The sequence below is a fragment of the Artemia sp. Qi Xiang Cuo genome, chromosome 19, assembly GCF_049724085.1.
Source record: "Artemia sp. Qi Xiang Cuo chromosome 19, ASM4972408v1, whole genome shotgun sequence".
NCBI classification, from domain to species: domain Eukaryota; kingdom Metazoa; phylum Arthropoda; class Branchiopoda; order Anostraca; family Artemiidae; genus Artemia; species Artemia sp. Qi Xiang Cuo.
The window spans coordinates 38,038,387-38,056,892 of NC_142812.1; the positions used below are offsets into that span (position 1 = coordinate 38,038,387).

Consider the following 18,506-nt stretch of genomic DNA (forward strand, 5'->3'; position numbering starts at 1 on the left):
ATTTTTTTTGTTGAAATGTAAGAGTTGGAATATTTCAATAGTATTTTGTCGTGGTTTACCCTATCACTGTTACATTCTGAAGATGTTTCAAAGTTCATTTTAGATTTTTTTTTTTTGTTGAAATGCAAGAGTTAGATTATTTCAGTAGTATTTTGTCGTGGTTTACCATGTCACTGTTACATTCTCTTGATGTTACAAAGTTCATTTTGGATTTTTTTTTTTCGTTGAAATGCAAGAGTTGGAATATTTCAGTAGTGTTTGTCGTGGTTTACCTAGTCACTGTTACATTCTCTTGATTTTTCAAAGTTCATTTTGGATTTCTTTCGTTGAAATGTCAGAGTTGAAATATTTCAGTAGTGTTTCGTCGTGGTTTACCTTGTCACTTTTACATTCTTTTGATTTTTGAAAGTTCTTTTTAGATTTTTTTTTTACTGGAAATGTAAGAGTTGGAATATTTCAGTAATATTTGTTGTGGTTTAACTAGTCACTGTTACATTCTCTTGATTTTTCAAAGTTCATTTGGTTTTCATTCGTTGAAATGCAAGAGTTGGAATATTTCAGTAGTGTTTGTCGTGGTTTATCTTGTCACTGTTACATTCTCTTGATTTTTACAAGTTCATTTTGGATTTCTTTGGTTGTAATATAAGAGTTGGAATATTTCAGTAATGTTTGTCGTGGTTTGCCATGTCGCTGTTACATTCTCTTGATGTTTCGAAGTTCATTTTCGATTTTTTTGTTCGTTGAAATGCAAGAGTTAGATTATTTCAGTAGTGTTGTCGTGGTTTACCTTGTTACTGTTACATTCTCTTGATATTTCGAAGTTCATTTTAGATTTTTTTTATTGAAATGTAAGAGTTGTCATATTTCAATAGTGTTTTGTTGTGGTTTACCTTGTCACTGTTACATTCTCTTGATTTTTCAAAGTGCATTTGGTTTTCATTCGTTGAAATGTAAGAGTTGGAATATTTCAGTAGTGTTTGTTGCGGTTTACCTAGTCACTGTTACATTCTGAAGATGTTTCAAAGTTCATTTTGGATTTTTTCCTGGAAATGTAAGAGTTGGAATATTTAAGTACTAATTTCTCATGGTTTACCTTGTCATGTTTTGTCGTGCTTTACCATGTCACTGCTACATTCTCTTGATTTTTCAGAGTTTATTTTAGATTTCTTTCATTGAAATGCATGAGTTAGAATATTTTGTGGTTTACCTTGTCACTGTTACATTCTCTTGATTTTTCAAAGTTCATTTGGTTTTCATTCGTTGAAATGTAAGAGTTGGAATATTTCAGTAGTGTTTTGTCGTGGTTTACCTTGTCACTGGTACATTCTGAAGATGTTTCAAAGTTCATTTTGGATTTTTTCCTGGAAATATAAGAGATGGAATATTTCAGTAGTGTTTTTTCCTGGTTTACCTTGTCCCTGTTACATTCTCATGATTTTTAAAAATTCATTTTGGATTTCTTTCGTTGAAATGTAAAAGTTGGAATATTTCAGTAGTGTTCTTCATGGTTTACCTTTTCACTGCTACATTCTCTTGATGTTTCAACGTTAATTTGGATTTTTTTCCTTGAAATTGAAGTTGGAACATTTCAGTAGTGTTTTGTCGTGGTTTACCTTGTCACTATTACATTCTCTTGATGTTTCAAAGTTCATTTTGGATTTTTTTTCCCCTTGAAATGTAAGAGTTGTCATATTTCAGTAGTGTTTGTTGTGGTTTACCTTGTTACTGTTACATTCTCTTGATGTTTCAAAGTTCATTTTGGATTTTTTTCATTGAAATGCATGAGTTAGATTATTTCAGTAGTGTTTTGTCGTGGTTTACCTTGCCACTGTTACATTCTGAAGATGTTTCAAAGTTCATTTTAGATTTTTTCATTGAAATGTAAGAGTTGGAATATTTCAGTAGTGTTTTGTCGTGGTTTACCTTGTCATTGTTACATTCTCATTATTTTTCAAAGTTCATTTTGGATTTCTTTCGTTGAAATGAAAGAGTTGTAATATTTCAGTAGTGTTTGTTCTGGTTTACCTAGTTACTGTTAAATTCTCTGGACGTTCCGATGTTCATTTTGGATTTTTTTTCATTCAAATGCTATAGTTATATTATTTAAGTATTGATTAGTCTTGGTTTACATTGCCACTGTTACATTCTGAAGATGTTTCAAAGTTCATTTTAGATTTTTTCGTTGAAATGCAAGATTTGGAATATTTGATTAGTGTTTTTTTATGGTTTACCTTCTCAGCGTTACATTCTCTTGATGCTTCAAAGTTCATGTTGGATGTTTTTCGTTGAAATGCAAGAGTTGGATTATTTCAGTAGTGTTTTCTCATGGTTTACCTTGTCACTGTTATATTCTCTTGATGTTTCAAATTTCATTTTGGATTTCTTTCGTTGAAATGTAAGAGTTGGAATATTTCAGTAGTGTTTGTTGTGGTTTACCTAGTCACTGTTACATTCTCATAATGTTTCAAAGTTCATTTTAGATTTTTCTTTCCTTGAAATGTAAGAATTGGAATATTTCAGTAGTGATTGTTGTGGTTTACCTAGTCAGTTACATTCTCTTGATTTTTCAAAGTTCATTTTTGATTTTTTTTTTGTTGAAATGCAAGAGTTAGATTATTTCAGTAGTGTTTTGTAGTGGTTTAACTTATCAGTGTTACATTCTCTTGATGTTTCAAAGTTCATTTTAGATTTTTTTTTGTTGAAATGCAAGAGTTAGATTATTTCAGTAGTGTTTTGTCGTGGTTTACCAAGTCACGGTTACATTCTCTTGATGTTTCAAAGTTCATTTAGGATTTTTTTCTTTTAAATGTAAGAGTTGGAATATTTAAGTACTGTTTGTCGTGGTTTACCTTGTCACTGGTATATTCTCTTGATAAGATCATTTTAGATTTTTTTTTGTTGAAATGTAAGAGATGGAATATTTCAATAGTGTTTTGTCGTGGTTTACCCTATCACTGTTACATTCTGAAGATGTTTCAAAGTTCATTTTAGATTTTTTTTTTTTGTTGAAATGCAAGAGTTAGATTAATTCAGTAGTGTTTTGTCGTGGTTTACCATGTCACTGTTACATTCTCTTGATGTTACAAAGTTCATTTCGGATTTCTTTCGTTGAAATGTCAGAGTTGAAATATTTCAGTAGTGTTTCGTCGTGGTTTACCTTGTCACTTTTACACTCTCTTGATTTTTCAAAGTTCATTTTAGATTTTTTTTTTAATGGAAATGTAAGAGTTGGAATATTTCAGTAGTGTTTGTCGTGGTTTATCTTGTCACTGTTACATTCTCTTGATTTGTCAAAGTTCATTTTGGATTTCTTTTGTTGTAATGTTGCTTAGGAAGAGTTGTCATATTTCAGTAGTGTTTGTTGTGGTTTACCTTGTTACTGTTACATTCTCTTGATGTTTCAAAGTTCATTTTGGATTTTTTTTCATTGAAATTCATAAGTTAGATTATTTCAGTAGTGTTTTGTCGTGGTTTACCTTGCCACTGTTACATTCTGAAGATGTTTCAAAGTTCATTTTAGATTTTTTCATTGAAATGGAAGAGTTGGATCATTTCAGTAGGGTTTTGTTATGGTTTGCCTTGTCATTGTTAAATTCTCATAATTTTTCAAAGTTCATTTCGGATTTCTTTCTTTGAAATGTAAGAGTTTGATTATCTCAGTAGTGTTTTCACGGTTTAAATTTTCACTGTTATATTATCTTGAAGTTTCAAAGTTCATTTTGATATTTTTCCTTGAAATGTAAGAGTTGGAATATTTTACTTTTGTTTTCTCGTGGTTTACCTTGTCACTGTTACATTCTCTTGATGTTTCAAAGTTCATTTTTGATTTTTTTTTCGTTGAAATGCAAGAGTTGGAATATTTCAGTAGTGTTTGTTGTGGTTTACCTTGTTACTGTTATATTCCCTTGATGTTTCAAAGTTCAGTTTTGATTGTTTTTCGTTGAAATGCAAGAGTTAGATTATTTCAGTAGTGTTTTGTCGTAGTTTACCTTGTTACTGTTACATTCTCTTGATGTTTCAAAGTTCATTTTTGATTTTTTTTCGTTGAAAAGCAAGAGTTAGATTATTTCAGTAGTGTTTTGTAGTGGTTTACCTTGTCACTGGTACATTCTCTTGATGTTTTAAAGTTCATATTGGATTTTTTTTCATTGAAATGTAAGAGTTGGATTATTTTAGTAGTGTTTTGTCGTGGTTTACCATGTCACTGATACATTTTCTTGATTTTCAGAGTTCATTTTAGATTTCTTTCGTTGAAATGCAAAAGTTGGAATATTTCAGTAGTGTTTTGTCGTGTATTACCTTGTCACTGTTACATTCTCTTGATGTCTCAAAGTTCATTTTGGATCTTTTTCGTTGAAATACAAGAGTTGGATTTTTTAAGTAGTATTTTGTCATGGTTTACCATGTCACTGATACATTTTCTTGATTTTTCAGAGTTCATTTTAGATTTCTTTCGTTGAAATGCAAGAGTTGGAATATTTCACTAGTGTTTGTCGCGGTTTATCTTGTCACTGTTACATCCTCTTGATTTGTCATATTTCAGTAGTGTTTGTTGTGGTTTACCTTGTTACTGTTACATTCTCTTGATGTTTCAAAGTTCATTTTGGATTTTTTTTTCATTGAAATGCATAAGTTAGATTATTTCAGTAGTGTTTACTCGTGGTTTACCATGTCACTGTTACATTCTGAAGATGTTTAAAAGTTCATTTTAGATTTTTTCATTGAAATGTAAGAGTTAGTATATTTAAGTAGTGTTTTGTCGTGGTTTACATTGCCATTGTTACATTTTCTTGATGTTTCAAAGTTCATTTTGGATTTTTTTCGTTGAAATGTAAGAGTTGTCATATTTCAGTAGTGTTTGTTGTGGTTTGCCTACTTACTGTTACATTCTCTGGACGTTTCGATGTTCATTTTGGATTTTTTTTTCGTTTAAATGCTTTGTTTAGACTATTTAAGTAGTGATTTGTCGTGGTTTACCTTGACAATGGTACATTTTGAAGATGTTTCAGAGTTTATTTTAGATTTTTTCATTGAAATGTAAGAGTTGGAATAATTCAGTAATGTTTGGTTGCGGTTTACCTTGTCACTGTTACACTTACATGATTTTTCGAAGTTCATTTTGGATCTTTTTCGTTGAAATGCAAGAGTTGGATTATTTCAGTAGTGTTTTCTCATGGTTTACCTTGTCCCTGTTACATTCTCTTGATGTTTCAAATTTCATTTTGGATTTCTTTCGTTGAAATGTAAGATTTAGAATATTTCAGTAGTGTTTGTAGTGGTTTACCTAGTCACTGTTACATTCTCATAATGTTTCAAAGTTCATTTTAGATTTTTCTTTCCTTGAAATGTAAGAGTTGGAATCTTTCAATTGTTTGTTGTGGTTTACCTAGTCAGTTACATTCTCTTGATTTTTCAAAGTTCATTTTTGATTTTTTTGTTGTTGAAATGCAAGAGTTAGATTATTTCAGTAGTGTTTTGTAGTGGTTTACCTTATCACTGTTACATTCTCTTGATGTTTCAAAGTTCATTTTAGATTTTTTTTTTTTGAAATGCAAGAGTTAGATTATTTCATTAGTGTTTTGTCGTGGTTTACCATGTCACTGGTACATTCTCTTGATGTTTCAAAGTTCATTTCGGATTTTTTCGTTGAAATGCAAGAGTTGGAATATTTCAGTAGTGTTTGTCGTGGTTTACCTAGTCACTGGTATATTCTCTTGATAAGATCATTTTAGATTTTTTTTTGTTGAAATGTAAGAGATGGAATATTTCAATAGTGTTTTGTCGTGGTTTACCTAGTCACTGGTATATTCTCTTGATAAGATCATTTAAAATTTTTTTTTTGTTGAAATGCAAGAGTTAGATTATTTCAGTAGTGTTTTGTCGTGGTTTACCATGTCACTGTTACATTCTCTTGATGTTACAAAGTTCATTTTGGATTTCTTTCGTTGAAATGTCATTTCGTTGAATGTTTCTTTGAAAATGGATTTCTTTCGTTGAGTTGAAATATTTCAGTAGTGTTTCGTCGTGGTTTACCTAGTCACTTTTACACTCTCTTGATTTTTCAAAGTTCATTTTAGATTTTTTTTTTCCTGGAAACGCAAGAGTTGGAATATTTCAGTAGTGTTTGTCGTGGTTTATCTTGTCACTGTTACATTCTCTTGATTTGTCAAAGTTCATTTTGAATTTCTTTTGTTGTAATGTAAGAGTTGTCACTACTGAAATATTCCAACTCTTGCATTTAAAAGAAAAAGATCCAAAATGAACTTTGAGACATAAAGAGAATTTAACAGTGACAAGGTAAACAACGAAAAAATACTACTGAAATATTCCAACTCTCGCATTTCAAGGAAAGAAATCTAAAATAAACTCTGAAACATCAAGAGAATGTAACAGTGACATGGTAAACCCCGACAAAACACTACTGAAATATTCCAACCCTGAAGACTGTGGGGGGAGTGTCCTGCTCAAAGATATAATTTCCAGAACTTTGAACTACGTTGAACAAAATGGCTATCTCAAAACTTTGATTGGATGTGTTTGGGGAAATGGTGGGCGTGGAAGGGGTGTTAGCTGCCTTCCAATCACTTTCGAATAATAAAAAGGGCACTAGCCATTTCAATTTCCAATCGAATGGGCCCTTTTTGAAGTTTCTTACGACAACACTTTCTATAAATACCTTATATGTCCCTATGGCATAACTTACAAACCTTCCCTTGAGGGCTGTTGGGAGAGTCTCCATCATTAAAGATCTAATTTCCAGAGCTTTAAACTACGGTGAACAAAATGTCTATATCTAGATTTAGATTGGATTTGCTTCGGGGAATGGTCGGTTTAAGACGGAGGTTAGTTGCCCTCCAATCACTTTAGACTATTTAAAAGGGCACTAGCCTTTTGAATTTACAATCGAATGAGCCCTTTTTGTACTTTCTACGACAAAGCTTTCTATAAAAAGCTTATATGCCCCCAGGGCATAAATAACAACCCTTGCCCTGAGGGCTGTGGGGGGAGATTCCTCCTCAAACTATCTGAAAATCAACTACGTAGAACAAAATGGCTATCTCAACATCTTGGTTGCATGTGTTTTGGGAAATGGTGGGCGTGGAAGGAGTGTTAGTTGCCTTCCAATCACTTTTGACCCTTAAAAAGGGCGCCAGAAATTGCGATTTCCAAACAAACGAGCCCCTTTCGAAGCTTATACGACGAATCCCTCCGTATGAAGTGCCCTTGGGAAAAAAAATATAATAATAACAAATAAATAATAAAACATTGGAGCCGTATGGCCTTTACTATAGGCAACGCTATAGCGTTGCCTCTGATACTACCTAAGCAAGTGACGCCGTCCACTTGATCGATCTTCTTGCTACCCAGTATCACCTCTTCGCCTTCAATTATTCCTAGTCTAAGCGACTTATTCTAGTCTTCTTAACGTTGATTTTCAAACCTATTCTTCCACCCTGAACTCTCAAAATCCTCAGCGAAATCTAAATATAGAAGTTTTACTTTCTAATTGATTTCGTTTTCTCTCATTGCCTTTGCTGTGCTGCTTAGGACTAAGTTCATCAAAATGATCGATGTAAATGGGGATAGATAGAACGCAACCCTGCTTAACTCCTGATTTAATACAAAACAAGAAACTGACCTCATTTCCTGTCTTAACTGCAGCAATGTTATTCTAGTACATAGCACTGTATTTACCTGGTATACCATACAAGGATACGACCTTCGCTAAATCTCTTCTGTCAGCTGATTTAAAGGCTTGCTCATAATCTATAAAACAGAGGACTAAAGGGGTTTGATCACCAAGAGACTTCTTAATTATTAATCTAAGAGTAGCAATTTGGTCATTCGCATCATCTCCCCTTCCTAAAACCACACTGTTATTCGAGTAAAACTTTACAGACATCATCACTAATTCTAAATAGAATGATCACAGTAAGTAATTTACTTCCTACAAAAACCAAGTTAATGCCTATATAATTACTACACTCCCTCTTATCACCTTGAATCTTGTCTTCATCAGTAGGGCATATACAACTATGACTGATGCCTCGTAGATGCCTTGTAATTCTACTGCTAATACCTTCCTAACCTAAGCAAGAAAAGAAGCTTGCTTATTCATCATGAGCCCTACTCCCTGTCTATATACCCCATCCTTCTTACCTAAATAAATAAATTCCAAACCGCCTATTTTCATTTTTCTAACTCAACTTTGAGAGACGAGTTTCTGAATCTCCTAACGATTCCACCTCAAAACATTTGTATTTGTCAGTCAAAATTTCAATATATTTGTCTTTCAACATCGGAGCATTCCTTGTCACAAATTTCAACTGAAATTATTAAGACCTCATTAAAAGCAATGAGTCCCGTCAATGCACATTTTTTAAACAGTAGTTTGACATTGACTTGCCGTGACGTAAGAAGTAAAATTATTCATGATTGGTCACTTAAAAATAATCCACCAATCAGAAACAAGTTTACGTTCTTACATACCTTAGGTAAACAGGGGTGATAAGTCTAATTAGCCAATTGTGCTTAACGACACAAGCCAGCACCAAAACTTCTGGATATTTTTCCAATAGATAATTGGTACATTAAAACAAACATGGGGAATCTTTTTTCTTTTTTAATTTCTGCTAGTGTTTATTGTACAGTCTAAGTCAGATTGTCCTCTTGGCATTCTAATCCTGAACATGGTAATAATAACATTTATTCATATATTAGTTTAAACAGTAATTCACAATACAAAATAAGTAATTTGATTTTGAAATACATTCTTAGAAAAATATAATCAATCTATGAATTAATACTGGTTAAATAATCACACAAAAAGAGATAGATGGAATCTACTAATGCTGTACTCTGATTTGGCTAAAAATAAAACACTTAAGGCCGATTCACAACGAGATTTAGCCGGCACTATTTTGATCCAATCATATTTATTCATAGAAATATATGATTGACCAAAAAGTTCTGATTGGCTTTAACTAGCGCTATTTAGATCTCCGCATGTAAAAATCAAAATTTAGTGGCGTATCCAGGATTCTTTTCCGAGGGAGTTTTCCAAAAAAAATATTTATAAAACACAACCAAAATTTGTTTACATGCATTTTTATTAATTTTTTACAACTCGGACAAGAGTGTGTGTATGTGGGGAGGGGGTTTAACCCGGTCACTCCCCGGCTATTTTATACCATTGAGTGGTTCGTGCCTACAGTTCAAAATACAGATGAAAATAACAGAGATATGAAACAGCATAATAAAAAGATTAGTATTATGAATTATATTGAAAACACCTTACAAAAGTGGAAGTTTTGTCTCAATCTATTATTAAAAAGACATAATTTTCATTGCATAAGGTAATCCATGGGAGACATTTGACTATGGGAATTCAAAAGGCATAATTTGTAAATTTTCAGTTAAACTGAATACTATCTAACCCAGTCTGCTTTTTGGATTTTTATAGGGTTTAGTACTAAAACCCCTGATTGCCTCTTAACATTATACAGTTGTAAAGATATTCCCCAAAAGCAGGATGAATACCAAAAATGACAGAAAAATGTTTAACCATTGAGCCTTAAACACAGTTGTTTTACGCAATTTCAGTAAGATTTTTCTAAAATACAATTTTCAAACCTGTAAATTTTCCCGAAAGATGACTGGCACGTTGCATTAAAAACAAAACAAACGATTTATTGATCTTAATTTTTTAACTTGGATAAATCATCATCCTCCACAGTCCATTTACAACTTTAACCCGCTAAGTTGACCTTACTAATTTGTCTAATCTGTTTTCTAGTACGTTATTTTGTTCTCTCAAATTCGACAGTTTCATATTTTTGTCTAAAATACACCGTTTCCCCTCTTCTCACGCTCAAAATTAGTAGAAAAAAGAATCTTTAAAAGGCTAATCTGATCAAGTCAATTTTTTACAATTCTTGTAGGCTTTTGTTCGGAAGCTATTGATTGCGTCTCCATGTTTAGCATTGCAATATATAATCCCTACGATATTTAAAAAATGGGATTAATACCAAACATGTCATTCAACAAGGAAATTACCTATCTTTCTTCTTTAGAATCTTCTTAACTGTTGTTTTATGAACAAGGTTAAATTGACTTCTAAACAGCTAAAATAAGAATATTGGTACCAAAATTGTCTTCACCTTGCATCAGAACCTCAATGAACTATTCCTTTTCAAATAACTGATCATTATTAACGGTTAAAAAGAGAGAGAATAAAAAAAATAATCCTTTTTTAGTCTTCAGTAAAATTTGTGTCTAGAAATCTTAACGACCTTTCAGTCACAACAACCAGGCTATGTCTATTTTTCCCCTCCGAATTACGCAGTTCTTGTTACCTACACTCTTCCTGAGGTATAACAACCCTACCAGTAGCAGTTTTAGGTCTTTTAATCTGGGGTGGGGGAGGGCAAGCGAGGCAGTTAATCTGGAGTTACAAATTTTGTTTTTTTTCAGTAGATAATTCAATTACAAAAAAAATACAACTAAGTACCGACTGCCTAAAATACCTGTCTTATAGAGTATATTCCTATCCATTTTCGAATTTGAATAAACCATAGAAAATTAATTTTGTTACTTTTGCATAAGTTGGATTTGAGGATGGGTTCTCTTCACCTTGAATATAATCATGGTTCAACATAAAAAAAAAAAACTAAAGCAAAGTCCAAGAATTACCAGTAACTTCAATTCTAACGACGTTGTCTCCTTTAGATGGCTCTGCTTCTGATGCTACTCTAGCATTAAGAGGTAGTAAAGGTCCTTCGACATGAATACTTACAGAACCACAATTAACTTCCTCATTCTTCTTAGGTTTACTCACTTTCGAATATAATACGTTTGGATTAAACGGGATAACAGGTTCTTCCCTTGGCGGAACAGGAATGCCATCTACAATTTCATAATTATTAACACTCCCAAGCTGTTCGTAAGGTGGCTCACCTATGAAATATTTAACACTTTCATAATTAGGCTCACGTCCATCAGAGGAGCCAAGCTCTTCATACATCTCATTACGAGAGTTATACCGCACACATTCATAGTTGGAGCCTTCAAGAGAAACTGACTCGTATCCTGGCTCCTGAGCAGTTTCATAATTAGGGTCACTAGTATTTAGTCTTATTGCTTCATAGCCATGATCTGATTTAATCCGTTCATAACCTTCATTTATAACTTTTTCATACCCTGGGTCGTTATCCTCTCGTTCAATTGATTCCGCACTTCGACTAGGACTATTAGAAACTTGGATGTCAGATAAAAGATGAGCTTTTACAGTATCATAATTCATTTCCTCAGGAAGACTTGGAAAACCTCGTAAATGATCTAGCGGTGTTAGGCTTTGCCTACTCCCAAGGGTATCAGTAGATCCTCGTCTGCTAGCACTTACACCAGACGGACTACTACCCGTTTTTTTATGCCCTTTTTTGGCTTCTTGGCTAAAATCTAATTTTCCTAAATCTATTGATCCTCTATGTGATGAACTTTCTGACAGAGACAAGAAGTTGGCATCAGAAGCACGTGACAACGTTGCACTCTTCCGTTTTAAGACTTTGGCGTACATTTCTTCAAGGCTTTTGACGGCAGTTCTACCATGCTCAACTAATGTGCGACTATTTCTTCTCACCTTATTTACGGTTGCATACATATCATCGCTGAAAATAAATAAATCAACTGCTTTTCTTTTTACATCAATAGCTATATAAAAAAAGAGAAAAAGATCCCATCAAATTATAGTTTTTGAATTATAAACCCCACAGATCAAAAATCTAGAAAATCAAAAACATACTTTTTTGAATGCATACAAATTATTCAATTGTTCCTTTCGTAATCAACTATAAAAAGATCAGATGTGAGGTATCTTATCAGCGTCTTTATATTAAAATACCCTAACTTATCCTATTTGTTAATGATTTAGACAGTTTTATGAAAAGTAATGGAGCCCTTTATGTACCTTTGGATTGGTTTAGGCTATCATGTATGTTATTCGCGGACGACATAGCTCTAGTTGCGGATAGTGGAAATAATCTTCAGGAGCAATTAGATATAATAAATAGGTATTTGTTTAGCCTTGTGTCACCTGATAAGGAGACATGTTAAGAAAACAATTCTTACTTTAAAATATGTATAATGATCCTAGTTCTTATATTATTCAAGGGGAGAACCTTTATCATCTAGTCTTTCCTTTGAAAATCCTTCTTTTTCCATCTTAAAAGAAAAAGTTTCCAAAAATCACCACGTTGAGATTTAATGCTTAAGTCTTTTTAAATTGCCGCTATAAATTGCCGGCTAATAAGTTCTTTTATAGATAGTGTTCATGCCGGTCTTTAGCATTCATATTGTGATAGTCGCTCGTCCCCACTGCACTTTAAAAAAAAAAGTAATAAAAAAACCAGCATGAACGCAATCTATAAAAGAAATTATTTGGTAGAAGTTAATAGCGGCAATTTAAAAAGAATTGAGCATTGAATTTCAACATGGTACTTTTAGAAACTTTTTCTCTTAAGATGGAAAAAGAAGGATTTTTAAAGGAAAGACTTGATGATAAAGGTTCTCCCCTTGAATAATATAAGAACTAGGATCATTATACATATTTTAAAGTAAGAATTGTTTTCTTAACATGTCTCCTTATCAGGTGACACAAGGCTAAACAAATACCAATAAAAAATTATTTAGAAAAGAAGGATTTAGAGTTGAACGCTAAGAAGTCAGTAGTACTAGTATTTAGGAACAAAGTGGATGTTGATTCTGAGGTTCATTTTAATTTTGGAGGACCGATGTTAGAGGTTAAAGAAGAATTTGTTTATTTGGGTGTTAAATTTAGTGCGTTAAGGGGGGAGTCTAGGCATGTAGAAGATTGTAATTTGAGGGGTATATGCTAATAAATATGCTTTTGAGAAGTAATTTAGGTCAGCCAGCTGACATGAGGACCCAGAAAAGAGTTTTACAGACAAAAGTAGCTTCTGGTCTGCATTGAGGTTCTGAGGTTTGGGGTTTTGCTAAAGAAGCTAAGCTAGAAGTAGTTCAGCTAAGATATTTTAAGAGAATTTTAAGTTTAAAGGATTCATATAGTTCAGTGGTACTGAAAGGACATTTGGGGCTTTTCAATTTAAGGAGTGTTATATTGGTTAGAATGGTGAAATTCTGGGAGAAAATAATTAGGCTACCTAGAGTTCGGCTTCTTAAGTCAGCTTATTTGCTGAGCTTGAAGGACGGTAGATGCGATTCGTGGCCAAATCAGGTGAAGAAAATACTGGACCTTTGTGGCCTTTCGGAAATGTGGAATGAAGGAAAAGGCCAAATGGGTGAAAGCGTATCAGTATGGAAGGAAGTCCAGCGAACCTTAAATGACCAAGAAATCCCAAGAGTGACAAGCTCATAAGGACCAATCTATTTCTTTGAGGTTTTACTCCCAAGGTAAAGACTGTTGGGGGGAGGAGATTTATTTTAAATTTATGTTGAATAAAAAGGATTTGAAGAATTTGTTGTTGGTAAGAGGGTATAGTTTGGATTTAGGTGAGAAAAGGAAATTTTTGTGAAAATTTATGATGGCGGCTGGCCCCTATTTTTGCCCTATGTGTGGATGTATGAATGATAAGTAATTCTATTTTGTATCCGAGTGTGAAGAGCTGTCTGAGTTGCGGAATGAATGTTTTAGACGAGTGTTTGGGAGTGAATGCTGGTTAATTGAGCGGATGGCTGAGAGAAACGCATGTGCTATTAAACAGTTGTGTAGGTTTCTTCGTTTAGAGATTAAACATAGGGAAGCATGTTTGAGGGGATAGCTGGTTACGGTTTTTAGGATTTGAATTTCATTATAAATGGTTAGAATGTTGAACCTTGGTGTGTTTTTTTTTTGTCTTTTTGTTGTTCTTTTCTCTTTTTCTTTTTTTATTTATTATCCTAAGTTGTATTTTGTTCCGGAGTTTTGTTTGTAGAGTGTATACTGTGTTGCTATGGCCCGCAGGCTTTTTACAATAAATCTTATCTTATCGGGTAATTGCCAGAATGTCAACATATCTAATATAATTTGATTCCCAATTATCTCCCTTTCAAGTGATACGTCAGGAATTCTCCTTGTTCTCTAAAGCAATGTTGCCAAGTTTCACAGACTACTACTACTACTCCTAATACTAACAACTCACCGCAGCACCAAAAAGCATTGGGGAACCCAAAAACGAGCCACTTTGGATCGTTTAAATATAAATAATTTCTGAGACCACACTGGCTAATCATGATAAACAAAAAATCGCGAAGAAAGGAAACGAGGACAATTAACAGCCAGTGAAAAAATTGAAAAATTATGCAAATATTTCGGTCAAGACCTCCGCTTGACCGTCCTCAGTGCAGAATAAAACTGATAAAAATATAAAAACCAAACCTTAAAATAAAAAAAAAAAGGTTTTATTTTAAGGTTTGGTTTTTATATTTTTATCATTTTTATTCTGCACTGAGGACGGTCAAGCGGAGGTCTTGACCGAAATATTTGCATAATTTTTCAATTTTTTCACTGGCTGTTAATTGTCCTCGTTTCCTTTCTTCGCGATTTTTTGTTTATCGTTTAAATAACCTTTAAAAAGCGGTTAAACAAGTTAGTTAGCGCAAAAAAACAAGTTAGTAACAAAACTTAATACAGAAAAAGAAGAAGAATATTGTTCCACAAATCAGGGGGTTTGTTTTCAAAACTTACCTCTTAATCTAAATTACGTAACTTTCAGTCAGCATTGCTACGCAGATAATTCTTTAAAATTAATAAAAATTATCATTTTTTATCATCATCATCACTAATTATTCTCAGACGTATTACTAATTCATGCAACTAGACACAAATACTAAATCTAAAATTTTAGGAACCGGTTCTTCTATAATAAAGGATTGGTTTATTACAGTATATTTAATAATACAAAAATAGTCTCATTCTTTGCTATCCAATGTAAAATTCTGTTCGACAAATTCCGCAGTAGCTGATGATGGTCAGAATACGGAAGGTCTGGGCAAAGATAATCTGTCAGTCCCATTGGTCTTATTTAAAGTAAAGTAAAAGCAGGGAACATAATAGGATATTAATAAGAACGAAAAGATCCACACATTATTTTCTGGTTTTCAAATTAGGTCAAAAAATGCATTGAATAGTGAGAGAAATCTGCATAGGAAGTAAATTTCAATACTGCTTTTTTCAGCTTAGTTGTAACATAAAGCCTTTTGAATTACAGCGGCCGAAATGCATATTGACCTTCAAAACTGGTTATTACGATGGTCACTTAATTTTCAACAATACTCGTCTTTATTTTAAGAAGTACTAGTTTTCACTTCTAAGGAGCCAAAAATAATATCCATGGACCATTACAGAAATATCAATGGACAATAGACTTGGATTTTTAGTTAAATTACAAGTCACCTATTTCAACCAAATCTTAGACTACAAGGTGTCACATAGCAGCATGCTGACTCGTTTTTCAAAACAAGAGGGGGAAATGGGGACACCCTCAAATCCGGTTTCTTATTATACCAATAAGCAAAGTTATCCATCTCAATTTTTCCAGACTCACGTCTAGGACTTAGCTTTGGAAATATACAGGAATATATTGCACGTGAAGTTTTACAAAGGTTCTTAAATTAGCTATAAAAAAAGAATACGCTTAGAGAAAAACAGGCAGGCCAACGCTTCCATTATCTTAATAATTTAAAGCCAAGACCAAGGTTCACACAGAAAAAAGTTGCTGCGATGGATATCATTTGCCATCGCGTCAACGAAAAATGTTAGTTGACGTTAAGGTCAAAAATAATTTTTCACTTCTTCTAATCTTTACAGCCATGGATAGTTTTTTTTTTCAAATAAACAATCACTCTCATCTGCCATGCGTGATGAGAGTGATCGACTAGTTTCGTGTAGTTCGACTAGTGATCGACTACTTCGGACAAATCGAATAGTTACCCCAAAAAATTAAAATTTTCAACTCCATTAACTATTCGACAAATCAACTAAAATTGTTAAAGCTGGCAGCTAAATTACCATAATGAAAAAATATTGCTCCGACTCGAACACTTTTGTGGACCCAAGGCAGGGGCGGATCCAGGATTTTATTAAGGGGGGGGAGCGCAAAATAGGTTGATTTGAAAAACTTGCGTTAGGAGCAAGTTTAATTAACGCAAATTTGCGTTAATTAAGCAAATTACACTACTTTAGACTATGTTAGGGGGGGCACCCCCTCGCCCCCTCCCTGGATCCACCACTGACCCAAGGATTAACATTCTTTGAATAATACGATCATTGCCAATAGCTTCAGGACCAACTCGATGTTCTAATTCGTCGGGAGTCTAGAGAGCATTTTATAGTTTATAGCAATAAGGTTTATAGCGATAACAGCGCTAAAATAGAATAGAGTTAAATTTTTATTATTCATCTTAGAATTCATGCAACACCCTGTAACAGTTTCAGAATTGCTGTTAGTCCGTAAGAACAGTTAGGGGTTCTTTCAGATCCTCTTACATCTACTAATAAGAAAACTAACAAAGGAATGGAGAGCATAGTCTCTTATGATCGGCTTATACATGAATTAAGACAAGGCAAAATCTACTCTCCAAAAATTGGGCATAAGTTTTCTAAGATATAGCATCTTTATGACCTTCATCAGAGCAATTAGGACACGGGTTTAGTGATACTTTGTCTGGATGATGACTGAATAAGAAAGACATGCCTCATTTGTGTCTTTAGTTCTTTGTTTCCTCTTCGTTAGACATTTAGTTATTAATTAAAACATTTTCTTAAATGGCTTTAAATAAATATAATCTTATTTTAGAAGTAGACAACAAGATTGTACCGAAAAACAGCCCGGCAAAAACTAGCCAATAGTCCGCGCCTTATCCTGGGGACAACAATTCCGAGTATGGCAATCTTTTTAAAGGTTTGACACGTTGCCAAGGGCTGCCTTACCCTTACAAGATAACCAAAATTAGCAACACCTATTTATCACAAAAATTATTCGTAAACAAATGGAATAGAATTCATTGGTTTTTATTTCCACCATCAACAGAAGAAAATAAATAATAATACTAGTTTAATATTAATCAAAATTTATTTTAAAATAATGAAGGCCATGAACATTTCTTTTTACCATTGACACCGCAAATATTCCAACACCTAACTTCAATAATTAACATTTAACCACATTTAACATTCAACACCTACAACATACAAACTTTTTTTTTACCAATTTATCCTATTAAATAAAGTAAGTTTGATCAAAGTGTAAACCTACATGTTTTGCATTTTTTAGATTAAAAGATGATTCATTTTAATTAACTTTCAAGATATTTACTATTTTTAACTTAAAATTATGCGCGGGAACATTTGACGGAAAGAGGACCTTGCCATAAAATCATGGACCACGTACTTTTTATTTAAAATGACTTCTGATGAGACTTACTTGTGGGGTGATGGTGGGGGTGGCAGTGGTGAATTAGCTTTCCTTCTTTCCGGCTTAGGCGAGGCTAGAGACAAGTGACTTGAAGAGCCACTCAACATGCTTGCCATTGAGCCTTGAAATAAGAAAATAAAATTACAATTCCATCTTGGGATAATGTATCGGGTTATCAATCTTTCCGCTGATTTAAGATATGAAGGGCAAAAAAAAAAAAAAAAAACTTATAGGCACATAATTACAGTTATAGAGAGAAGGGGTGTCACACGACTGTTTAAAAGGTGAGGGTTCTAAAATTATAAATAAGCTTCTAAAACAAAAAAAAATCTGATAGCAAATGTCTCGGAACCCATCGTTGGAACCTTTTCTAGGATTAAATTGACCTTTCTACAACATCTTATTGTCGGATAAGCCATACAGTCTATTGTATTATTATCTAATTAATAAATAAGTAAATCCATGATAAAAAAAAGTGGAGCCAAGTGTGCAAGGGAAAAATATTGTTAAAGTGCTTCCGGAACTACAAAAGCATCAATGAGGTCAAAAGAGCGATTTAGATACTTTGGCACCAATTCACCAACGCTAATTTGGTGCAGTTACAGCATTGTCCTGGATCATCATTTTCGTTGAATATCATAAAAAAAACTCCACCTTTAATTTTTTTTTTATATAGGAGTAGCAGTGCGTCCCATTCGTGGATCACCGTGAGACTATCTTCAAAACTGTATGATTCTTCTGGATACTTTTCTGCTTCCAGCAGCCTTATTTTTTCTGTTCTTCAAAGCTTAATTTTATCATTACAGAACCAGCAGCACTCGGAAAAAAATTGCTGCGACAGACACTATCCACCAATAAGCAATGCACATTAGTTCATACACAATGTTTACATTGTCCAACTTCAGCAGCTCTGATTAGCTTTTCAATCAAACCAAGAGTTTATTTTCTCGCAATTACTGCCATTGTTTAGAAAATAAATGGCGAGAAGTTGTAAAGTTCCTCAGTAGAAGTCAAAATTTTTCAACTCCTTTTATTGTTTGATAAAGCAACTGTAGTAGTTTAAGTCAGCACTGAAAT

General features: G+C 33.2%; 1 protein-coding gene across 1 annotated transcript in view; it reads right to left on the reverse strand.

Annotated features, from left to right (window-relative positions):
- Positions 1 to 8,700: 8,700 nt before the first annotated feature.
- Positions 8,701 to 18,506, reverse strand: part of LOC148940810 (uncharacterized) — a 57,883-nt gene continuing 48,077 nt past the window's right edge. Inside the window, exons 8-9 of the mRNA XM_089104799.1 lie at positions 17,439 to 17,550; positions 8,701 to 11,666 (exon numbers count right to left, since the gene is read on the reverse strand). Of these exons, the coding sequence (XP_088960925.1) occupies positions 10,670 to 11,666; positions 17,439 to 17,550 (1,109 nt within the window). The 3' untranslated portion in view covers positions 8,701 to 10,669. The remainder of the gene's footprint in view (positions 11,667 to 17,438; positions 17,551 to 18,506) is intronic.